We start from the raw sequence: 22,726 nt of genomic DNA on the forward strand, positions 1-22,726 counted from the left end.
AGTGTACCCAAGGAAATGAATAAGAGACACATCTCAAAGGTTCTTTTTGTTTCTTTATAGAATGAATATTAAGTACTTTTCATGAGTTTACCCAAGAGTAATAATAATTCTAGATTTTAGCCCTGTGAGGCCAATTAAAGATAATTTTGATTATTAATGTTTCCTTCTCATTTTTTTTTTAAATAACAAAGCATCATAAAGAAATCCCAGTCAAAAAAAAATGCTGCTGCCTGGAAAACATAGTGAAACCCTGTCTCCATCAAAAAATATTTTAAAATTAGCTAGGTGTGGGGGCATGTGCCTGTAGTCTCAGCTACTCAGGAGGCTGAGGTGGGAGGATCACTTGAGCCCAGGAGGCAGAGGTTGCAGTGAGCTGAGATGGTGCCACTGCATTCTAGCCTGAGCAAGAGTGAGACCCTGTCTCAAAACAAAAACAAAAAAACAAAACAAAAAACCATGCTGATACAGAAATGGGAAAATGCTACAAAGATATTGCCATAGTACTGAAAGTACACAGCATAACAATCATTAATGCTTTGAAGCATTTTGGAAACAGTAAGGGGAATGTCAACATAAAAAAGAACAACTATGAAAAGGTGAGAAATGATCAAGTTATCTCTGGTCTCTTAAAAGGAGTTCTCAGAACTGGTCTGAAGCAGGTCTTCTCCAAATGACAGAGTTGATTTAGCTCCATTCTCTTCAGCCCCCTGACATGATGGCATCTAGTGTGAATATGGGAGCTCACCAGGTTCTCCCAAGGACAGGGTGGCCCTGCAACAGCTACGCCTGTCCTAGAGACCATACCCACGCAATCTCCTTCATTCCCTCTAGGCCAGCTTCATCAGAAATCATGTTTTTAATGGCACACTTATATGTCAAAAAGGAGGAGAAAAGGAGCCCCTAGTCCACCAAAACAAGTGTAAAAAGGTCGCAGGAGGGGAGGAGGATTGACACTGATGTTCTTAATATCTGAGTTGGCTGAAATTTGTAATAAGTTTTTCATGAGAAACCATATTATAATGGATGAAGAGCTTTTCTAATTCAGCTCTATCATTAATAAATAATTATAAAGACATTACTATGAAAATATACAACAATTTATAACATTATTTTCCTAAAAAATAAAAAAGCATTTTGTATTCTAAATACTGTACACTAAGTATAATAATTAACATATTGGAAAACAACAGACAAGCTGTTGTTTTAGGGAATCCTAAAGCCTTAGGATTCCCTCTAAGGTTTATTCATGGGCTCTCTAAGATGATAGCATGGCCTTTTTTTGGTTCAATATTTTCACAACTTCTTCTGCCTATTTTAATTCTTATAACAATTCCTAATTTAAACATTGTTAATCAGCAACTGTCCTAAGTCTTGATTCAGAAATCTATGGCATAGGTAGAATGAAAAAAATAAATACCTTAAATAGAAATACTTTTTCCCTAACTCTTCTTTTTTCTGTTTTGCAACATAAAAATATACATTTCAAAACATTTAAAGATATCTGGGAAACTGCAACAGAAAAGGCTTGTTCCCATGTGAGTCTGAAGGGGCCAGTTACGGTGCAGCAAGGCGAGCCTGTGGCTGCAGGCGCACAACACAAACTCCACAAACTCTATGATACTGTCAGAAGGAAGTTCAACCTATTCTACAGACTCACACTGACCTGAAAGGACAAAATTAAGAAAAAGATATGCCTCAAAGAGCAAAATAAAGAAAGATAAAAAAACTGAGCACCCTTTACAATGTTGTAATAAAATATTTATTAATTTCTCTTTATAAAAATTTGGGTAAAGATAAAAGGCAAAACTACACATAGAAAGAGGTCAGTGGTAAGTGTTTATACAGTCAGTTTTCTCTGATGTGTGAAAAAAACTGATAAAAAAATCCTTTGAGGTAATATGAAAGTTCATGATTCTCATTCCATCAACATCACTGTTTGCTACCATAGCTTCTTAGTTGTCCAGCTAGATTTTATGCTATGAACTGATGCATGAGATTTCATAAAACATTAATACCTCTTTTTTATACTACAGTTCTTTCACTGGTATACCATAAAGTAGTATTACAAATAAATTATAACTATACTTCATCATAAATAGAAATTAAGAAAGTACACTTTGCCAAACTGATTTCTGACTCTTTTAAATTGTATTTATTCACTCCCCACCAATTTGAAAAATCTTGTAAATTACAGAGGGTTTCCTAGTCATTAACATGAATTAGTAATGCTATAACTTAATTCAAAAGCAATTACTTCTTAAAAATAGGGCACATACCAGGAAAGCTTAGCATCAGCCAAAGCTACTAGCACACCACGGGCAAAAGGCCAACTCTGCAGGGATATGTAAAGGTCATTTTATGGATAATCCATATAAAAACTGCTCTCAAGATATTTTGCCCATTAGAATTTGTTTACAAATGGAAATCTGATTTGATGATTTTAGGCCTTTGTGCTAGAATCTCACAACCAGAAAGAATAACACCTTTAATATGAATTCTTATGATATTGTCAGAAAGTTTAACCATTGATTTTTAAACTCCTGTTAAAATAATAGATGACAGTAAAAAGAAATTCAAAGGGAAAGAAACAATATATGAAAAAGCTATGGGGTAACAGATGTTGAGCCTACAATTAAAAACTATTTATTTTAAATGTTTTCCTATGTATAAGACAGAAATACCAAGCACTTTCTACTTTTGTGTTGTCAGAAATCCCAGGAAAATCCAGAAATGAAAAAAAAAAGTGAAGGATAGACATGCATCACATGCATCTAGCTGGTTGACTGAGAAAACCTGAGAAATAGCACTAAAAAGGATAAGATAGCATTATTGCATACTAAAGAAATATGACAAATACCTGCAAACACTTTTTTTATTGAAGCTCTTGAAATAATACACCCTGACTGTCTAACAAAACCAGTGCTGAAAGCTGATAAATATTGACGGTGGCACCTGGTGATTTCCTTCCAGCTCAGCCACAGCAATGACTCTGGATGCCATCAGCACTGCCCCCACAGGCATATGCTCTCCTCTGGGTATGTGGGAAGTTGTGCGATTGGGGACCAGATTGCTGCAGGTGCTCTCAACATCACTGGGAAGAGCTGCCAGCCAAAGGAAAAAAATGAAAAAGGAGAATGCCTTCCTATGCTTTTCCACAGATATAATCACTATTTCATGCCTGCAAAACCTAGAAAAAAAAAGAAAAGAAGCTCCTTTGTTCCAGATAACCTGTCAATTCGGAATTCCAAATACCATTTTCCTTACAGGAGTAAAATATACTATATATCCATATCCATCTTCTTATTGAAGCCTTGATGAGATTTTAGTTTAAAAGGAGAATCAGGATCCAGATGCTGAATGGTGCTTCAGCAACCTCACATGAAGTGACTTTTGGGTTTGCCACATAGTCTGAGTTTCTTCGTTGTGAGCAGCTGGGCCAGGCCATTGAGGAACACCAAAAAGATGGTCATGGACATGACAATCACATAGTGGCTGATGCTGCAAAAGGAGAAAAAGATGTTACAGGCAGAGAGAACACAGGTGAGGAAAATCATGAGATTCCTCTGAATGGTTTTAAATGGACAGATGAAAATCTCCACTTTCAGGAGCTGGAGTGGGTGTTCTTTACCTTATTCCTCCTGCTAAGTACAGCTGTCTGTTGGTATCTGGTTCCAGGACCTTCAAGTACAGCTGTCCGTGGACTGGTTCCAGGACCTTCCACGAATACCCAAATCTTTGAATGCTCAAGTCCCTGATATAAAATGGTGCCGTATTTGCATATAAGCTATGTATATCCTCCTTTATACTTTAGACCAGGGGTCCCCAAACCTCAGGCAGTGGACTGGTACCAGTCTGTGGCCTGTTAGGAACTGGCTGCAAAGCAGGAGGTGAGTGGTGGACCAGTGACCATTACTGCCCGAGCTCCGCCTCCTGTCAGATCAGCGGTGGCATTAGATTCTCAGAGGAGCACGAACCCTGTTGTGAACTGTGCTTGCAAGGGATCTAGGTTGTGCACTTCTTATGAGAATCTAACAAATGCCTGATGATCTAAGGTGGAACAGTTTCATCCCAAAACCATCCCTCACCCCCACATACACAGCGGCGTGTGGAAAAATTGTCTTCCATGAAACTACTCCCTTATGCCAAAAAGGTTGGGGACTGCTTCTTTAGATCATCTCTAGATTACTTACAATACCTAATAAAATGTAAATGCCATGTAAATAATTGTTACACTATATTGTTTAGGGAATAATAGAAAGAATAGAAAGTCTGTACATGTTCAGTACAGATGCAATTAAAAAAATATTTTCAACCTATAGCTGGCTGAATCCATGATGTGGAACCCAAGGATACAGAGGGCTGACTATACAACTAAAAATGTTGGACACTATAAACAAACATAAGACGACTCCAGGTGGTGGAAAGAGGGCAAACTGGTCAGTGATCTTGGGACCCAAAGAATTTCCTGAATTTTCTTTTGCAGGAAGACAGCAGCAACCTGGAAATGCCACTGGGCACAGACCAAAAAAAAATCCCCAAAAAACAATAATACCACCACCACAAGAGCCTATGCTCGCAGCTAAGGGACAGACAAGGAAAGGGGCAGCCAGAAAGACAGAAAATGTTTAGATATTAACTGATCTACTTCAGCCAAACACCACAGAAAATATGTGGCTCCACCCCTACCTATTCCAGCATAGGCTGAGTGGGGAGCCCAGACCTCCATCCTCACCAGGCTATAATGGGGCACTCTAACTCCCTGCCTATGCCCTCCCCTCCACTGTCATGGTGTCAGGGAAGGCTGAGGAGGGAAGCTGGTACTTCTGTCCATACCTGGAGGATGTCAGTGGACATCACGTGGGGAGCCTAGACTTCCACCTCCATGAAGCAGTAATGAGGTCCCTCCCCCTCTTCAATGGGGTCATGTCAGAGGAGGCCTAGTGGAGAGCCAGGAATTCCACCTCCACTCAGAGGTAGAAAGGCGATTCCTTTCCTGACCGTGTTATTAGTGGAGGTTGCATGGGAGGCAAAGGGGACCTCTAACTTTCCCAGTCATGAAGGCAGTAGTGGAGGCCTCGCAGGGTGCCGTAACGCTGGTCCCTGGCAGGCAGCAGTAAGGAGCTCCCTCTCGGGTGCCAATGGAGGCTGCAAGGGGAACCTGGATTTCTAACCTCATCAGGCAGAAATGAGGTAGTGTCCCCTCTTCCCCTGCCATAGGAATGTCAGAAGCCAGTTAAAACAGGTTTAAATAAGACTGAGAATCTCATAACCGAATACCCAAAATGTCTAGGCTTCAACAGAAAATCACTCACCACATCAAGAACCAGGAAGATCTCAAGCAGAATGAAAAAAGACAATTAACTGATATCAAAACCTAAATAACAGAGCTGTTAGAATTATCTGGCAAAAATTTTAAAGTGGTCATTATAAAAATAATGAGCAATTATGTACATACTAGAAACACACAAAAAAAATACAGAAAATCTGAGCTAAGAAATAGGAATTCTCAGCAAAGAAGATGTAAATAAGAAGCAAATAAAAAAGTCTAGAACTAAAAAATGCAATAACCAAAATAAAAATTTCCATGGAAGTGCTCAATAGCAGAACTGAGGGGGCACAGGAAAGGATCCGTGAACCTGAGGATAAAACAACAGAATTTACCCAGCCTGAAAAACAAAAATAGACGTTAAAAAAAATGAACAGAGTCTCAGGGACCTGTGGACTGTGACAAAAGATCTAACATTTGTGTCACTGGAGTTCTAGATGGAAAACAAAAAGAGGCTAAAAGAGTACTCACAGGAATAGTGGCTGAAAAGTTTCCAAATTTGGCAAAAGACATAAATCTTACAGAAGCTAAGCAAACCTCAAATAAGGTAAACCCAAAGCAATCCACACAAAGACACATCAAATTACTAAAAACTAAAAACAAAGAAAAGAATTTGAAAGCAGTGAGAAATGACACCTTACCTATAGGGGAAAAACAATTTGAATAATAGCAGATTTCTCATCAGAAAATATGGAAACCAGCAGAAAATGGTGCACCATTTTTCAAGTGTTGAAAGAAAAATAACTGTCAACCCAGAATCCAATAAAAATATCCCACGGAAATAAAGGGGAAATCAGAATTCACGGATGAAAAAAAAAAACCAAATGAATTTATTGCCTGCAGACCTAACCTAAAAGAATGTCTGAAGGAAGTTTTCTTTTCTTTTTTTTTTTAATTATTATTATACTTTAAGTTTTAGGGTACATGTGCACAATGTGCAGGTTAGTTACATATGTATACATGTGCCATGCTGGTGTGCTGCACCCATTAACTCGTCATTTAGCATTAGGTATATCTCCTAATGCTATCCCTCCCCCCTCCCCCCACCCCACAACAGTCCCCAGAGTGTGATGTTCCCCTTCCTGTGTCCATGTGTTCTCATTGTTCAATTCCCACCTATGAGTGAGAATACGCGGTGTTTGGTTTTTTGTCCTTGCGATAGTTTACTGAGAATGATGATTTCCAATTTCATCCATGTCCCTACAAAGGACATGAACTCATCCTTTTTTATGGCTGCATAGTATTCCATGGTATATATGTGCCACATTTTCTTAATCCAGTCTATCATTGTTGGACATTTAGGTTGGTTCCAAGTCTTTGCTATTGTGAATAGTGCCGCAATAAACATAGGTGTGCATGTGTCTTTACAGCAGCATGATTTATAGTCCCTTGGGTATATACTCAGTAATGGGATGGCTGGGTCAAATGGTATTTCTAGTTCTAGATCCCTGAGGAATCACCACACTGTCTTCCACAGTGGTTGAACTAGTTTACAGTCCCACCAACAGTGTCAAAGTGTTCCTGTTTCTCCACATCCTCTCCAGCACCTGTTGTTTCCTGACTTTTTAATGATTGCCATTCTAACTGGTGTGAGATGATATCTCATTGTGGTTTTGATTTGCATTTCTCTGATGGCCAGTGATGATGAGCATTTTTTCATGTGTTTTTTGGCTGCATAAATGTCTTCTTTTGAGAAGTGTCTGTCCACGTCCTTCGCCCACTTTTTGATGGGGTTGTTTGTTTTTTTCTTGTAAATTTGTTTGAGTTCATTGTAGATTCTGGATATTAGCCCTTTGTCAGATGAGTAGGTTGTGAAAATTTTCTCCCATTTTGTAGGTTGCCTGTTCACTCCGATGGTAGTTTCTTTTGCTGTGAAGAAGCTCTTTAGTTTAATTAGATCCCATTTGTCAATTTTGGCTTTTGTTGCCATTGCTTTTGGTGTTTTAGACATGAAGTCCTTGTCCATGCCTATGTCCTGAATGGTAATGCCTAGGTTTTCTTCTAGGGTTTTTATGGTTTTAGGTCTAACATTTAAGTCTTTAATCCATCTTGAATTAATTTTTGTATAAGGTGTAAGGAAGGGATCCAGTTTCAGCTTTCTACATATGGCTAGCCAGTTTTCCCAGCACCATTTATTAAATAGGGAATCCTTTCCCCATTGCTTGTTTTTCTCAGGTTTGTCAAAGATCAGATAGTTGTAGATATGTGGTGTTATTTCTGAGGGCTCTGTTCTGTTCCATTGATCTATATCTCTGTTTTGGTACCAGTATCATGCTATTTTGGTTACTGTAGCCTTGTAGTATAGTTTGAAGTCAGGTAGCGTGATGCCTCCAGCTTTGTTCTTTTGGCTTAGGACTGACTTGGCGATGCGGGCTCCTTTTTGGTTCCATATGAACTTTAAAGTAGTTTTTTCCAATTCTGTGAAGAAAGGCATTGGTAGCTTAATGGGGATGGCATTGAATCTATAAATTACCTTGGGCAGTATGGCCATTTTCACGATATTGATTCTTCCTACCCATGAGCATGGAATGTTCTTCCATTTGTTTCTATCCTCTTTTATTTCATTGAGCAGTGGTTTGTAGTTCTCCTTGAAGAGGTCCTTCATGTCCCATGTAAGTTGGATTCCTAGGTATTTTATTCTCTTTGAAACAATTGTGAATGGGAGTTCACTCATGATTTGGCTCTCTGTTTGTCTGTTATTGGTGTATAAGAATGCTTGTGATTTTTGTACATTGATTTTGTATCCTGAGACTTTGCTGAAGTTGCTTATCAGCTTAAGGAGATTTTGGGCTGAGACAATGGGGTTTTCTAGATATACAATCATGTCATCTGCAAACAGGGACAATTTGACTTCCTCTTTTCCTAATTGAATACCCTTTACTTCCTTCTCCTGCCTAATTGCCCTGGCCAGAACTTCCAACACTATGTTGAATAGGAGTGGTGAGAGAGGGCATCCCTGTCTTGTGCCAGTTTTCAAAGGGAATGTTTCCAGTTTTTGCCCATTCAGTATGATATTGGCTGTGGGTTTGTCATAGATAGCTCTTATTATTTTGAGATATGTCCCATCAATACCTAATTTATTGAGAGTTTTTAGCATGAACGGTTGTTGAATTTTGTCAAAGGCCTTTTCTGCATCTATTGAGATAATCATGTGGTTTTTGTCTTTGGTTATGTTTATATGCTGGATTACATTTATTGATTTGCGTATATTGAACCAGCCTTGCATCCCAGGGATGAAGCCCACTTGATCATGGTGGATAAGCTTTTTGATGTGCTGCTGGATTCGGTTTGCCAGTATTTTATTGAGGATTTTTGCATCAATGTACATCAAGGATATTGGTCTAAAATTCTCTTTTTTGGTTGTGTCTCTGCCCGGCTTTGGTATCAGGATGATGCTGGCCTCATAAAATGAGTTAGGGAGGATTCCCTCTTTTTCTATTGATTGGAATAGTTTCAGAAGGAATGGCACCAGTTCTTCCTTAAACTTCTGGTAGAATTCGGCTGTGAATCCATCTGGTCCTGGACTCTTTTTGGTTGGTAAGCTATTGATTATTGCCACAATTTCAGAGCCTGTTATTGGACTATTCAGAGATTCAACTTCTTCCTGGTTTAGTCTTGGGAGGGTGTACGTGTCGAGGAATTTATCCATTTCTTCTAGATTTTCTAGTTTATTTGCATAGAGGTGTTTGTAGTATTCTCTGATGGTAGTTTGTATTTGATTCTTCTCTCTTTTCTTCTTTATTAGTCTTGCTAGCGGTCTATCAATTTTGTTGATCCTTTCAAAAAACCAGCTCCTGGATTCATTAATTTTTTGAAGGGTTTTTTGTGTCTCTATTTCCTTCAGTTCTGCTCTGATTTTAGTTATTTCTTGCCTTCTGCTAGCTTTTGAATATGTTTGCTCTTTCTTTTTTAGTTCTTTCAATTGTGATGTTAAGGTGTCAATTTTGGATCTTTCCTGCTTTCTCTTGTGGGCATTTAGTGCTATAAATTTCCCTCTACACACTGCTTTGAATGTGTCTCAGAGATTCTGGTATGTTGTGTCTTTGTTCTCATTGGTTTCAAAGAACATCTTTATTTCTGCCTTCCTTTCGTTATGTACCCAGTAGTCATTCAGGAGCAGGTTGTTCAGTTTCCATGTAGTTGAGTGGTTTTGAGTGAGTTTCTTAATCCTGAGTTCTAGTTTGATTGCACTGTGGTCTGAGAGACAGTTTGTTATAATTTCTGTTCTTTTACATTTGTTGAGGAGAGCTTTACTTCCAACTATGTGGTCAATTTTGGAATAGGTGTGGTGTGGTGCTGAAAAAAATGTATATTCTGTTGATTTGGGGTGGAGAGTTCTGTAGATGTCTATTAGGTCCGCTTGGTGCAGAGCTGAGTTCAATTCCTGGGTATCCTTGTTAACTTTCTGTCTCGTTGATCTGTCTAATGTTGACAGTGGGATGTTAAAGTCTCCCATTATTATTGTGTGGGAGTCTAAGTCTCTTTGTAGGTCACTCAGGACTTGCTTTATGAATCTGGGTGCTCCTGTATTGGGTGCATATATATTTAGGATACTTAGCTCTTCTTGTTGAATTGATCCCTTTACCATTATGTAATGGCCTTCTTTGTCTCTTTTGATCTTTGTTGGTTTAAAGTCTGTTTTATCAGAGACTAGGATTGCAACCCCTGCCTTTTTTTGTTTTCCATTTGCTTGGTAGATCTTCCTCCATCCTTTTATTTTGAGCCTATGTGTGTCTCTGCACGTGAGATGGGTTTCCTGAATACAGCACACTGATGGGTCTTGACTCTTTATCCAATTTGCCAGTCTGTGTCTTTTAATTGGAGCATTTAGTCCATTTACCATTAAAGTTAATATTGTTATGTGTGAATTTGATCCTGTCATTATGATGTTAGCTGGTTATTTTGCTCGTTAGTTGATGCAGTTTCTTCCTAGCCTTGATGGTCTTTACAATTTGGCATGATTTTGCAGTAGCTGGTACCGGTTGTTCCTTTCCACATTTAGTGCTTCCTTCAGGAGCTCTTTTAGGGCAGGCCTGGTGGTGACAAAATCTCTCAGCATTTGCTTGTCTGTATTTTATTTCTCTGAAGGAAGTTTTCTAAACAGAAATAAAACAATAAAGAAGGAATCTGCTAAAATCATGAAGGAAAAAGAACTCAGTAAGTAAAAATCTGGGTAAAGACAATAAGTTTTCCTTGTCCTCTTAAGTTTTCTAAATTATATTTGCTAGCTGATGTAAAAATTCTAACACTGTATGACATGGTTTCAAATGTGTGTAGAGGAAATATTTAAGACAATTTTATTGTAAGCAGGGGAAGGCAATGGGATGTAGAAGGAGGTAAGGTTTCCATATATTACTTAAACTGGTAAAATGACATCACCAGTAGACTGGGATTAGCTATGTATATATAATACCTACAGCAACCATTTAAAAAGCCATACAAAGAGATACGTTAATAACATCACAGAAAAGTAAAAAAATAATTCTATAAAATGTTCAAGTAATACACTGGATGTCAGGAAACACAAAACACTGAGAACAAACAGAAAACAAAAAAATAAAATGGCAGACTTAAGCCCTAACATATCAATAACTACATTAAATGTGAATAGTCTAAATACACCAACTGAAAAACAGGGATTGGTAGAAGAGAATAAAAAACATGACCATGACCAAACCACATGCTGTCTAAAAGACACTCACTTCAATTATGGAGGAAATATCATGCAAACATTTATTTTAAAAAAGCTGGAGTGGCTATATTAATATCAGATAAAATAGACTTCAGAGCAAACAGACTTCAGAGCAAAGATACCCTTTTCTCAAAAATTGATAGAACAACAACACTGAAAATCAGCAAGGATACAGAACTCAACACTATCAAACAACAGGATTTAATTCACAATGATAAAACACTCTACCCAACAACAGCAGAATACATGCTCTTTTCAAGTGCTCATATATACCAAGATAGATCATATTCTGGGCCATAAAACAAACCTCAGCAAGTTTAAAAGAACTGAAATCACACAGAGTGCCTTCTCTGACCACAGTGGAATCCAACTAGAAATCAACAATGGATAACAGATACATTACCAAACACTTGGAAACTAAACAACACAACTGTAAATAATCCATGGGTCAAAGATGAAGTTTCAAGAGAAATAAAAAAAACAGATTGAATGTAATGGAAATAAAAAACCAACACATCACAGTTTATGGGACACAGCTAAAGCAAGTACAGACGGGGAAGCAGACCCATGCAAATCTGCACCCCATCCCCCTGAAAGAGTGTAAACCATATACCTGATATCACCACACCCTATCAGTGTGAGTCTCACACTATATACAAAAATTAACTAAAATGGATCATGGACTTAAAAGTAAAATGTAAAAATATAAACATTTTAGAAAAAAAATCTTTGGGATCTGGAGCTAGCCAAAGAGTTCTTAGTCTTAATACAAAAAGCACAATCTAAAAAAGTAAATCTGATAAATTGGGCTTAAAAAAAAAAAACAAAAAACTTTTGCTCTGTGAAGGGCCCTGTTAAGAGGGTAAAAAGACAAGCTACAGACTGGGATAAAATACTTGCAAGCCACACATTCAACAAAATACTTTTTTTTTTTCCTTTTTTTTTTTTTTTTTTTTTTTAGGCAGGGTCTTGCTCTGTCACCCAGGCTGGAGTGCAGTGGTATGATCATAGCTCACTGCAGGTTTGACCTCCCTGGGCTCAGGTGATCCTCCGCCTCAGCCTCCTGAGTAGCTGAGACCACAGGCATGCACCACCACAGCCAGCTAATTTTTGTATTTTCTGTAGAGATGGGGTCTTGCCATGTTACCCAGGCTGGTCTTGAACTCTTGGGCTTAAGCAATCTGCCCGCTTTGGCCCTCCCACAGTGTTAGGATTACAGGCATGAGCCACTGCACTCAGCTACAAAGGACTATTTCCTAGAATAAAATATAGAATAAATTCTCAAAACTCAACAGTAAAAAAAGCTCCACAAACAATTCAATTAGAAAATGATCAAAAGACATGAACAGACGTTTCATCAAAGAGGATATAAAGTCAGTAAATAAATAGATGAAAAAGTGTTCAACATCATTAACTATTATGCAAGTTGAAGCCAAAATGAGATATCACTACACACCCACTTGAATAGCTAAAATAAAAAATATTGACAGCACCAAATGCTGGCAAGGATGCAGAGAAACTGGATTGACAGTCTCTGGTACAACCACTCTGGTGGCAGTTTCTTTTAAAACTCAGCATGCAAATAATATAAGACTCAGCAAATATGATTCTGAGCATGCATGCCAGAGGGAAAAAACTGTTCACAAGAATGTTTATAGGATCTTTATTCATAATAGCCAAAACCTTGAAATAACCTTGATGTCTTTCAACAGGTGAATGATTAAACAAACTGTGGCACATCCATACCATGGATTTACTCAGCAATAAGAAGTAACGAACTACTGAAATACGCAACAATGAATCACCAGAGAATTACTCTGAGAGTGAAAAAAATGCTAACTCCAAAAAGTTACATACTATATGATTTACTTTGTATCATATTTATGAAGTAACAACTACAGAAATGGAAAACATTAAATGTTGCCAGGGGTTAAGGAGGGTTTCTGGGTGGGAGGGAAGTGCCTGGGCTATAAAGGGCAACATGAAGGATCCTTGTGCTGGTAGAAATGTTCTGTCTTTTGACAGTTTCAATGTCAACATCCTGGTTTTACTATATGTTATACTATAGTTCTGCATAAAGTTACCACTGGGGGGAAATAAGGTAGAGGGTATAGGAGATCTCTCTGTATTATTTCTTACAACCTCATGTGAATCTATAATAATGTTAAAATGAAATGTTTAATTAAAAATTTTTTTTAGTTCACAGGCTGTACAAAATCAAGAGGTGGGCTGCATTTGGCTAAAGGGCATAGGTTGCTGGCCTCTACCCTGGCCTGTGAGCTCTGTGGAAGCAGGGACTATAATTTTTCTCTCTTTTCCCATTGCATCTCTAACGTCTCATGCAAGGTCTTATAGGCATTTAATCAATATTTGTTAAATGAATTATTAAAGATAATTTATAATTAGAAGAAATGATAAAATCTTCTTTTGTTTTATGTTACCCCGGCAAATTTAATCTGAACTTATTTAAGTTGGTGCAAAAGTAATTGTGGTTTTTGCCACTAAAAAAAAAAAAGGCAAAAACTGCAATTACTTTTGCACCAACCTAATAAGATCAGACTCTCCCAAAATAGAATAAGCATAATCAATACCGAAAGCTAAAAAGCAAAACCAAAATGCCAAAGGAAACGAGAAGTTTCTACAAAACTAAAGTAAAACTCACCCTGCAAAATATTAAAATATAAAGTTAAATGTAATACGGGCATTAGAATCAACAGGACAACGGAAGAGAACAGATCATCCTGTCACCCAAGATCAAGGAATCATCATCAGTAACTCACAACTGTTCTGGCTGGACTCACTTTAAACTTATAAGCACAAATGAGATTTGGTTCTCATCAGTGTCTCAATCCTGATTGCACACTTGTGAGTTATTCTTCTCTGAGTCAAACCAATTTGTGTCCTTTCTCCTCTCCTCAAAGTCCTGTCACCTTCCTCCTATCTCAGCAGATGACTCTGCTTTTTTTTAACCGAGAAAATACTGATAAAGTGATCGCAAGAGAAGTGCCTCTTCTCACCCCGAACTTTCTAACCCACTCATATCTGTGCCCACACTGCCTCAGGTACCTTTCTTGTCTAAAACAAACCCCTCCACTTCTAGTTTGGATTTCATCCCAACTCTCCCACTAAAGCTGGGGTCTCCAACCCTCAAGCCTTGGACCCGTACCAGTTCATGGCCTGTTAGGAACTGGGCCACACAGCAGGAGGTGAGCGGCGGGGAAGTGAGCGAAGCTTCATCTGTATTTGCAGCTGCTCTGCACCGCTGGCATTACTGCCTGAGCTCCACCTCCTGTCAAATGGGTGGCGGCATTAGATTCTCACAGGAGCACGAACTCTATTGTGAACTGCGCATGCAAGGGATCTAGGTTGTGCGCCCATTATGAAAATATAACGAATGCCTGATGATCTGAGGTAGAATGGTTTCATCCTGAAACCATCCCCTGCTGGCCCCTGCACCCTTCGCCCCATCCGTGGAAAAACTGTCTTCCACGAAACTGGTCCCTGGTGCCAAAATGACTGGGGACCACTGTACTAAAGGACTTTATTTTTCCAATTATCCCTTTCCCTCTTAGATATCACCCATTTTTCCTTCTCTAGGTGAGCATATCCTTTACCACACAAATGTGTAATTTGTCTCATTCTAACTCTCCCAAGATCCCATAGCTCCCTCCAGCACCATCCTAATTTAAATTTTATATATGCAAAACCCAGATCTTAATCTCCCACACCTTCCTTCACCAAACTCGCTCCTCCTAGAGCTTTCTCCAGATTTCTGCAATGGCTTTCCTAGTCACTCAGTTACTCAAGATTAAAAAACAAAACTAGGAGTTGCCCTTGATTCTTTTTTTCTCCCAGTATATTAGTCTATCAACAAATCCTATCAACCTCTCTGAAAATATTTTCTAAGTCCAGCCACTTGTTGCTATTTTGAATTGCTACCCTAGCCTTAACTGCCATCATCTCTAGCTTACGATACCACGAAAGCCTCTTCCTCAATCTTCCTGCTCCCTCTCTCGATCCCTCCAATAGGCTCTTTACATTGTGGCCAGTGTTATGTCAAAAATGTGAAGCAAATAAAATAACTTCCTGCTCAACAAACTAATGCTTCAACTTACACTTGGAATAAACTCCCAATTCTTTACAATGACTTTCAAAGGCCATAAGTGATAGCAAATATCTACTCTATGAATTCTCTCCTGACCATGTTTTCCCTCATACCATTCTAGCTACACTAACTGTACAGAGCACCCTTGACACAAGTAACTCCATCTCAGAAAAAGACTCCATCTTACATTTCATAGGACACTTTGTCAATAGGGAAAAGATACTTTGCTTAATAAATTAATAAATAAAGACTGCATCCAACCAGATAAGGACATAAACAGGCACACTCTTCCACTATCAGTCCTCACTGGAGGACTCTGCAGCCATAAAAAGAGCAGGACTTCACAGCTCAAAATGGCTGTCTTAACTGACACTGTCTTGCTATCACTCCTGATAAGCACCCAGCACCTGCCACTGAAGGTGGGTGGCCTTCAAAGACTCTTTCTTGTAAAGACTCTTTCTTGTAAAACAGATGGGCCCTGGCCCAGACCAGGAGGTTCTTTCTGTCTTCCTCACTCTCCCTGGACTATTTCCTTAACCCTTTTTCCTGTCTCTCTTCTCTTGATGTTAAATGTTACTTTGTTTGTTGTGGAATGTTTAATCTGTAACATTTATATATTAATTAGGTATAATATTACATATAGTTGACAATATTGACTGACTTGTGGAGTGGCTTGTGGCTGTGCAGCTGTGACTACCAAGTGACCGGAAAGTTCTAAGGAGGACTGCCTCCTAGAAAACTCCATGCAGTTCATGGCCTTTTGCTATTGAAATAGCATCAACAGAAGTCTGACACTGTGGAAAGACGCAAACGTGAATGAATCTGGTTATCTCTGACCTTGCACTGCTCATGAGACTAACTTTCATATTTTCAAAAGTATTTACTCACATGGGGAAATGGTTATTATAGAAAACCATCTTTTAAAGAAACTGTATATGTCTGCACATAAATTAAAGCTAAAAGGACATACATCAACATGTTGAATAGTGGTTCTCCCTGAATACTGCAAACTGAGACACTGAATTATGAATGACTTATCTTTTCTTAATGCTTTCAGTATTTTCTTTAGTATATTTGTAATATATTGCTATTTATGTGATGTTTACAAATTATGCTAGGTTTAGCCACAGAACTCTAAGGCTGACTCATAATTACCATAGAAATCTTCAACTCTATTCTGTTTCTGAGGCCTCAGAAGACACTCCAAAATTGGTACCAGTTCCTGAGATTAAAATCCTCAATCCAGGCCAGGTGTAGTGGTTCATGCTTCTAACCCCATGACTTTGGGAGGCCAAGGCAGGAGGATCTCTTGAGCTTAGGAATTTGAGACCAGCCTGGGCAGCAGAGTGAGACCCTGTCTCTAAAAAATAAAAATTAAAATAATTACCCGGGTGTCACGGCACACAGCTGTGGTCCTCACTACTCAGGAAACTGAGTTGGGAAGATCACTTCAGCCTACAAGGTGGAAGCTGCAGTGGTGATCACCTCACTGTACTGCAGCCTGGGTGAAAGAGCAAGACCCTGTCTCAAAAAAAAAAAAAAAAACACTGGATATAATCATCCCAACTTCTTCAGGGACCGAAGTTTGTAGTCAGAGATGAGATGAGTGAAGGAGTACAAACTCTTCAGCATAGAGCCTGGAGGTCAAATCCAGAAAAGCTCAATCTGACCTTGGTTCCAGGGGGGAAACCAGGCAAGGAGGTGGGGAGCTAGGTAGATTAAAAGCAATAAGGACCATAAAAGATTAATCTTTTATAAGCATTATAGAAAGGATAAACAGAATGTGGTATATCCAAACAATGGAACATTATTCAGCAATGAATAAAGTACTTTTACATGCTGCAATATAGATGAATGCCAAAAAAAGTTACACTAACTGGAAGAAGTTAGATGAAAAAAACTACATATTGTATTTTTCTGTTTATATGAAATGTCCACAATAGGCAAATCTGTAGAGACAGAAAGCAGATTTGTTGTTGCCTGGGCTTGGGATGGTAATGGGAACAGATTGTGAACAGGTAGCGGGTATTTTCTGTGTGATGGAAATGTTCAAAAAATAGATTGTGATGGTTGCACAACTCCATACATTTGCCAAAAATCATCAAAATGACTTAAAACATTTATTAAATCATTAAAAAATGAAAATAGATAAATTTTATGGTATGAATTATACTCAATAAAGCTGTTAAGAATAAAAACAAAGAAAGAAAACATTACATGCTAGCAGATTTTTCTTGCTGAATTTTGCCATCACTTACAGGTTAAAATATTAAATCTGACTTGATGTCTAAACAAAAACGGTTTGTAAAACCAGTAGGTGACCCATCCTCAAATTTAATCTAAAGTCTGTCTATAAAAGGCATTCCACAGATCACTCATTTCCTTACAGTGGCCTGAAATTACTAACTCTTGGCTCATGTAAGCTAACATAATTGGCAGGAAACAGTTGTGAAGCTCATCATCTTCATGCAATTGAGCCATAAGGCATCCAGCTTGTGATATCTTGCATCAATCAAGCCTTGGTGTCATCTCGCCATAGCAGAGTTAAAGGAACATCAAATTTCAACTTGAAATGAGTTCAGCTGTTCACACTCCCCTCCCATGACTATTGTGCCATCATTTAAATCAGCAGTTCTCAAGGTGTGCATGTGTGATGGTCGAGGGGAAGAGCGTATGTGTGGAGGCACATGGAATTGCCAGGCAGGCCTTTGCAACCTGCACAATGGTGACAAAATGTTGATCATATTTCTCCTCTATAAGGGTGATGGGCGATAGAAGCAGGTCATACCTGTTCAATGTACTGGGGCAGAAAAAGTCTGAGAATCATTGGTTTTAATAAAGTTTGGTATTCACTGTAACAGTACAGATGTTTTATGACACTTATTAATTACATTTAGGATATACAAACACTATTGAATAGAATCATGAGTTCTCTCTTTTTTTTTTGAGTTCTCATTATATCAAAAGAGAAATGATAAACACGTTAGTTGTCATTTGTATTTCAATAAGGTATAACAATCGTGCATGTGAGAAACAATTAAAGTCCAAATGAAGACTGCCATCAAATCAAACTCAGCTCAATCAAACTGATGATCCTGACTCTATTCACCTCACTACAAATGCATTGAGGACGCAAATCTGAATATATGTTTTTATAGTTATGAAAATTACCTCAAAGGAATTTTTTTCTCTAGTTTTAAAAATGCACTTTCAGTATGCCGTATAAAAGGCAATACTCTATAAAGTTTATGACCTGCTATAAATGAAGATAAAGTGTAAAGATCAAAAGAAGAAAATACTAAATTAGCTCTGTCAGCTGAACAGTTTTATGGCCTGGGCAGGATATTTTTCACATGGCTGTTAAAAAGCATACCCGATGCCACAGGTTCTCAAGAGAAACACTGAACTCACACCAGTAGTTTCAGCTGAATACACTGACTGTAGTGTATGCTTCCTGAGTCTCAATTTCAGTTTGGTAAAATCTGCTCTGAAGATGCATTTGAAACACAGAGTACTACGCCTATAAACAGATATACTATCTAATGCCCTAATAATACAATCTTTATTATTTAAGAAACTATACTTATTAACCTGCAACTATTAATAATAGGTGACAAATCTCTCAAAAGTGTTCTGAAAATCCATGGCAATCACCACAACACTATAAACATTACAGATACATGCCAGACTACATTCACGGAGCAGTCAGCTCCCACTCCTCTCTCAAATTCTGGGACAGATTCCCACCATTTCAGGAATAAATGCAAAAAAAAAAAAAAAAAAGCAATAAAATAGTGAGGACAAAAGGGCAACATTCCATTCCCGTGAATAAAAAGCATGGAATGGCTGAAATCGCTAATTATACTATTAACACAAAGGAGTTTAGGAATAAAATTCGTCATGAAGGGGAACCAGTGCAGGAGCACAATTCCAATAACCCCGGCACCTGTGAAGGGAGCTCTGCCGGTCAGTTTATAATATCAGCGACATGACAAGAAACACCACAGCTTTTCAAATGTACCTTCACACAAGAATAATTGGAAACTCAAAACTTAAATGCAACATTCTCACAAACAGAAAGCAGAAAAAGTACAATAATGAAGTTTTGACACGTGAACCCTATCGTATGGTGCTTTAGTTTTGAATCTTGACGTACATTTCCCCCTACTTCCCCACCATTATCCAAGCCTTTTCCTCGCAATAAACTAGATGTTTATGAAGATGCATGAACCACTCCTGCCCATTAGACCAGCACCACATGGTTCACAGAGGCACTATATGACATCACCGCTATAGAGGATACAAAGGAAAGACCTCAGAATTCTAACTTAGCAATAAGAAAAACATCACATTGCAGCATCAATCAGGGGCAATTCCATTTAGAAAGCCTAACTTCACCAACTCAGATTTCATTTTGGTCTCTCCATCCTGACCCTGCTCCCCCCACCTGCAATCAACTTCCTCTCTTAAAGTGGGCACCTTTTAGATGACATAATAAGAGACAAAGAAGACAGAGCAAGGAGATATTTCATCAGGAACGACTAAGAGAATATGTGGGAAATTTATGTAGATTTGTTCAGTGCCATCAGCCTGATGAAGACAGATCTAAGGTTTCTTATACCTGCCTTTGAGAAGTTTCTCAGAGCAAGCATCCCATTTAACCTATGGGGGTTAGATCCCCAATGATGAAATACTGAGAATGAGATAAACTAAGGTTTAACATAACTTATTAACTGGCTGTGCCTTTGTCTTCTTCTTATCCACTTTGGATTTTTAATGTTGTATAGATGGGGGTGTAATGATTATAGCAGGCCACCAGGCATAAATCAGGAAGTCTCCGGGAAATCAGGGCATAGGATCACTGTATATTCAGGGCAGCTCCCATTATAAAAAATATTATCATGAAATATTCCTATAGCATATTTTACCCTGAATTGCATTAATAATATAATATTTTAATATGTATACATAAATCATTGAAACATAAAGTTAACACCCTTTTCTCATGGCTAGTACTGGGTGGTGGTGGTTATAAATGCATTCTCTGCCTATAAGTGCTGATATGTCATTCTGTTTCCCTTGGTTTGAATGATGCTCATTATTTGTTTTATGCTTTTGTATTCTGCTTTTTTTTTTTTTTTTTTTTTTTTTGCTGTTGTTGCTGTTTTGTGCTGTTTATTCCATGATGGCTGTGTAAAGGAATGTTAAGGATAAGGCTGGAGGTACCACACAAATATCAAGAGGAACATCATGATAGACGTTAAATGCAAGCTTGCACTAGCTCTTTTAAAATGTACTGAGCATCAACACTCATGAGAGGAAGGGAAAACAAAAATAACAAAAATGTGTCAAGCAAACACAGGTAATAAATGTAAAATAAAATGGACCATATCAAAATAAAAAACTTAAGCCTCCCAAAGGCTATTTTCTAGAAATTTCTTTATCCAAAATCTATGGTTTTATAGATTTTATCCAAAATCTATGGTTTTATAGATTTTATCCAAAATCTATGGTTTTATAGATTTTATCCAAAATCTATGGTTTTATAGATTTTATCCAAAATCTATGGTTTTATAGATTTTATCCAAAATCTATGGTTTTATAGATTTTATCCAAAATCTATGGTTTTATAGATTTTATCCAAAAGCTATGGTTTTATAGATTTTATCCAAAAGCTATGGTTTTATAGATTTTATCCAAAAGCTATGGTTTTATAGATTTTATCCAAAAGCTATGGTTTTATAGATTTTATCCAAAAGCTATGGTTTTATAGATTTTATCCAAAAGCTATGGTTTTATAGATTTTATCCAAAAGCTATGGTTTTATAGATTTTATCCAAAAGCTATGGTTTCTGAAATCCAAATTATTTATCACATATCATGCACATATGCATTGGGCTTTTTACCTCTATGGCTTTACTCATGTCCATCTGTCTGTCTAAAATAGTCTTCCCAAACCTGTAAGTCCCCTAATTGAAATTACAAAAGGTGCCAAAAGGTATAATTTCAATTAGGGGACTTACAGGTTTGGGAAGACTACTTTAGACAGACATATGAAAATGTGGCACATATACATCATGGAATACTATGCAGCCATACAAAAGGATGAGTTCGTGTACTTTGCAGGGACATGGATGAAGCTGGAAACCATCATTCTGAGCAAACTATTGCGAGGACAGAAAACCAAACACCGCATGTTCTCACTCATAGGTGGGAATTGAACAATGAGAACACTTGGACACAGGGTAGGCAACATCACACACTGAGGCCTGTCATGGGGTGCGGGGAGGGGGAAGGGATAGCATTAGGAGATATACCTAATGTAAATGATGAGCTAATGGGTGCAGCACACCAACATGGCACATGTATACATATGTAACAAATCTGCACGTTGTGCACATGTACCCTAGAACTTAAAGCATAATAAAACAAACAAAAAAAGAAATTACACCTTTTGTTCAAGGCCCAGTTCAAATGCCAGACTTGGCATAATGTTTCCTGTCACTGAAGGCTTAAGTGAAGCAGCCTCCCTCCTGTATTTTTATAACCCTTAACCACATGTTGCCTTATATTATAATCATTATTATTATGTCTTTAAACCTATATTAGGCCATAACCTCCCTGAAAGCAGTGGCCATGTGTTAAGAGTCATACACTTCCAGGACTGGAATGTCCCATACCAGTTATACATCCTTATGCTTAAGTTCCTGATGAAGTAGCTATCTGTCTCCAGAGATGGAGCATCACCAAGTCTTAAGGCTGGCAGTCCATTCATCTCTGGGTACTTGACAATGTCTGGGAATGCTTTATGTATGGTGAGTGTTCAATATGTATTTTTTTCTGAAAAATGATCAATTTATTAAACACATACACAATGCAAAAAATAAACCTAGCTATGCCACATTATTGTGCAATCAGTCTTTCAGAACCAGTTTCTACTCTGTAAAACAGAAATTGTTAATATTTTCTTCACATCATTTCATGAGACTCAATGAGATAACATAAGTACAATTCCTAATACACTGCATACAATAAATGATATTCTACTCTAGTAATATCATTATCATCAATTTAATACCTTTCTCAATAATCCTTAACTTTTCCCAATCACTGTTTAACTTAACCTGCTTTTCCCAGGTTTGGGTAGAAGTTTTTCTGTGGCAAAACAATACAATCCCCCAATTAGTTTCTGGTGATCCCAGAGGGAGAGGAGAGAAGAGAAACATGGTTGTATTAAATTACTTAAAACAGCTGAACTTGACACTTCTAAAAAAAAAACTTCCCAGAATTTTCAAGAGAAAAATGGTGAGTCTTTCAACAAGCAACATTAAAGACTGCAGAAGGGATAAAGGAAAGCCTCCTGGACAAGGACAAACACAGGACTTCCAGAATAGACCAAAGGCTGATACTGATGCAGGAAGGGGGACAATAAAAGGCTAAAAGGCGTTTTCTTTTTCTTTCTCTCTCTCTCTCCCTCCCTTTGTCCTCCTTTCTTCCTTCTTTGCTTTGCATGCCTTCCTTCCTTCCTTTCTCTTTCTCTTTCCTGTCTCCCCTCCTTTCCTTTTTTTTAAAACTTTTTTATAAAACAGTGCATTATTACAGA

The 22,726-nt window shown here is 37.9% G+C and overlaps 1 protein-coding gene across 12 annotated transcripts in view; it reads right to left on the bottom strand.

The window, feature by feature from the left end:
- Positions 1–1,736: 1,736 nt before the first annotated feature.
- The window catches only part of PIGN (phosphatidylinositol glycan anchor biosynthesis class N), a 141,773-nt gene continuing 120,783 nt past the window's right edge, over positions 1,737–22,726 (bottom strand). For 10 of the 12 annotated variants that reach the window (XM_055102516.1, XM_034943903.3, XM_034943902.3 and 7 more), the window contains one exon: positions 1,737–3,498. In XM_055102516.1, the coding sequence (XP_054958491.1) occupies positions 3,375–3,498 (124 nt within the window). In that variant the 3' untranslated portion in view covers positions 1,737–3,374. Of the gene's footprint in view, positions 3,499–9,250; positions 10,423–22,726 lie in introns of those variants that run through there. The other 2 variants (XM_055102518.2, XM_055102517.2) reach the window with 1 other exon arrangement.

Source organism: Pan paniscus, chromosome 17 (genome assembly GCF_029289425.2).
Source record: "Pan paniscus chromosome 17, NHGRI_mPanPan1-v2.0_pri, whole genome shotgun sequence".
NCBI classification, from domain to species: Eukaryota; Metazoa; Chordata; class Mammalia; order Primates; family Hominidae; genus Pan; species Pan paniscus.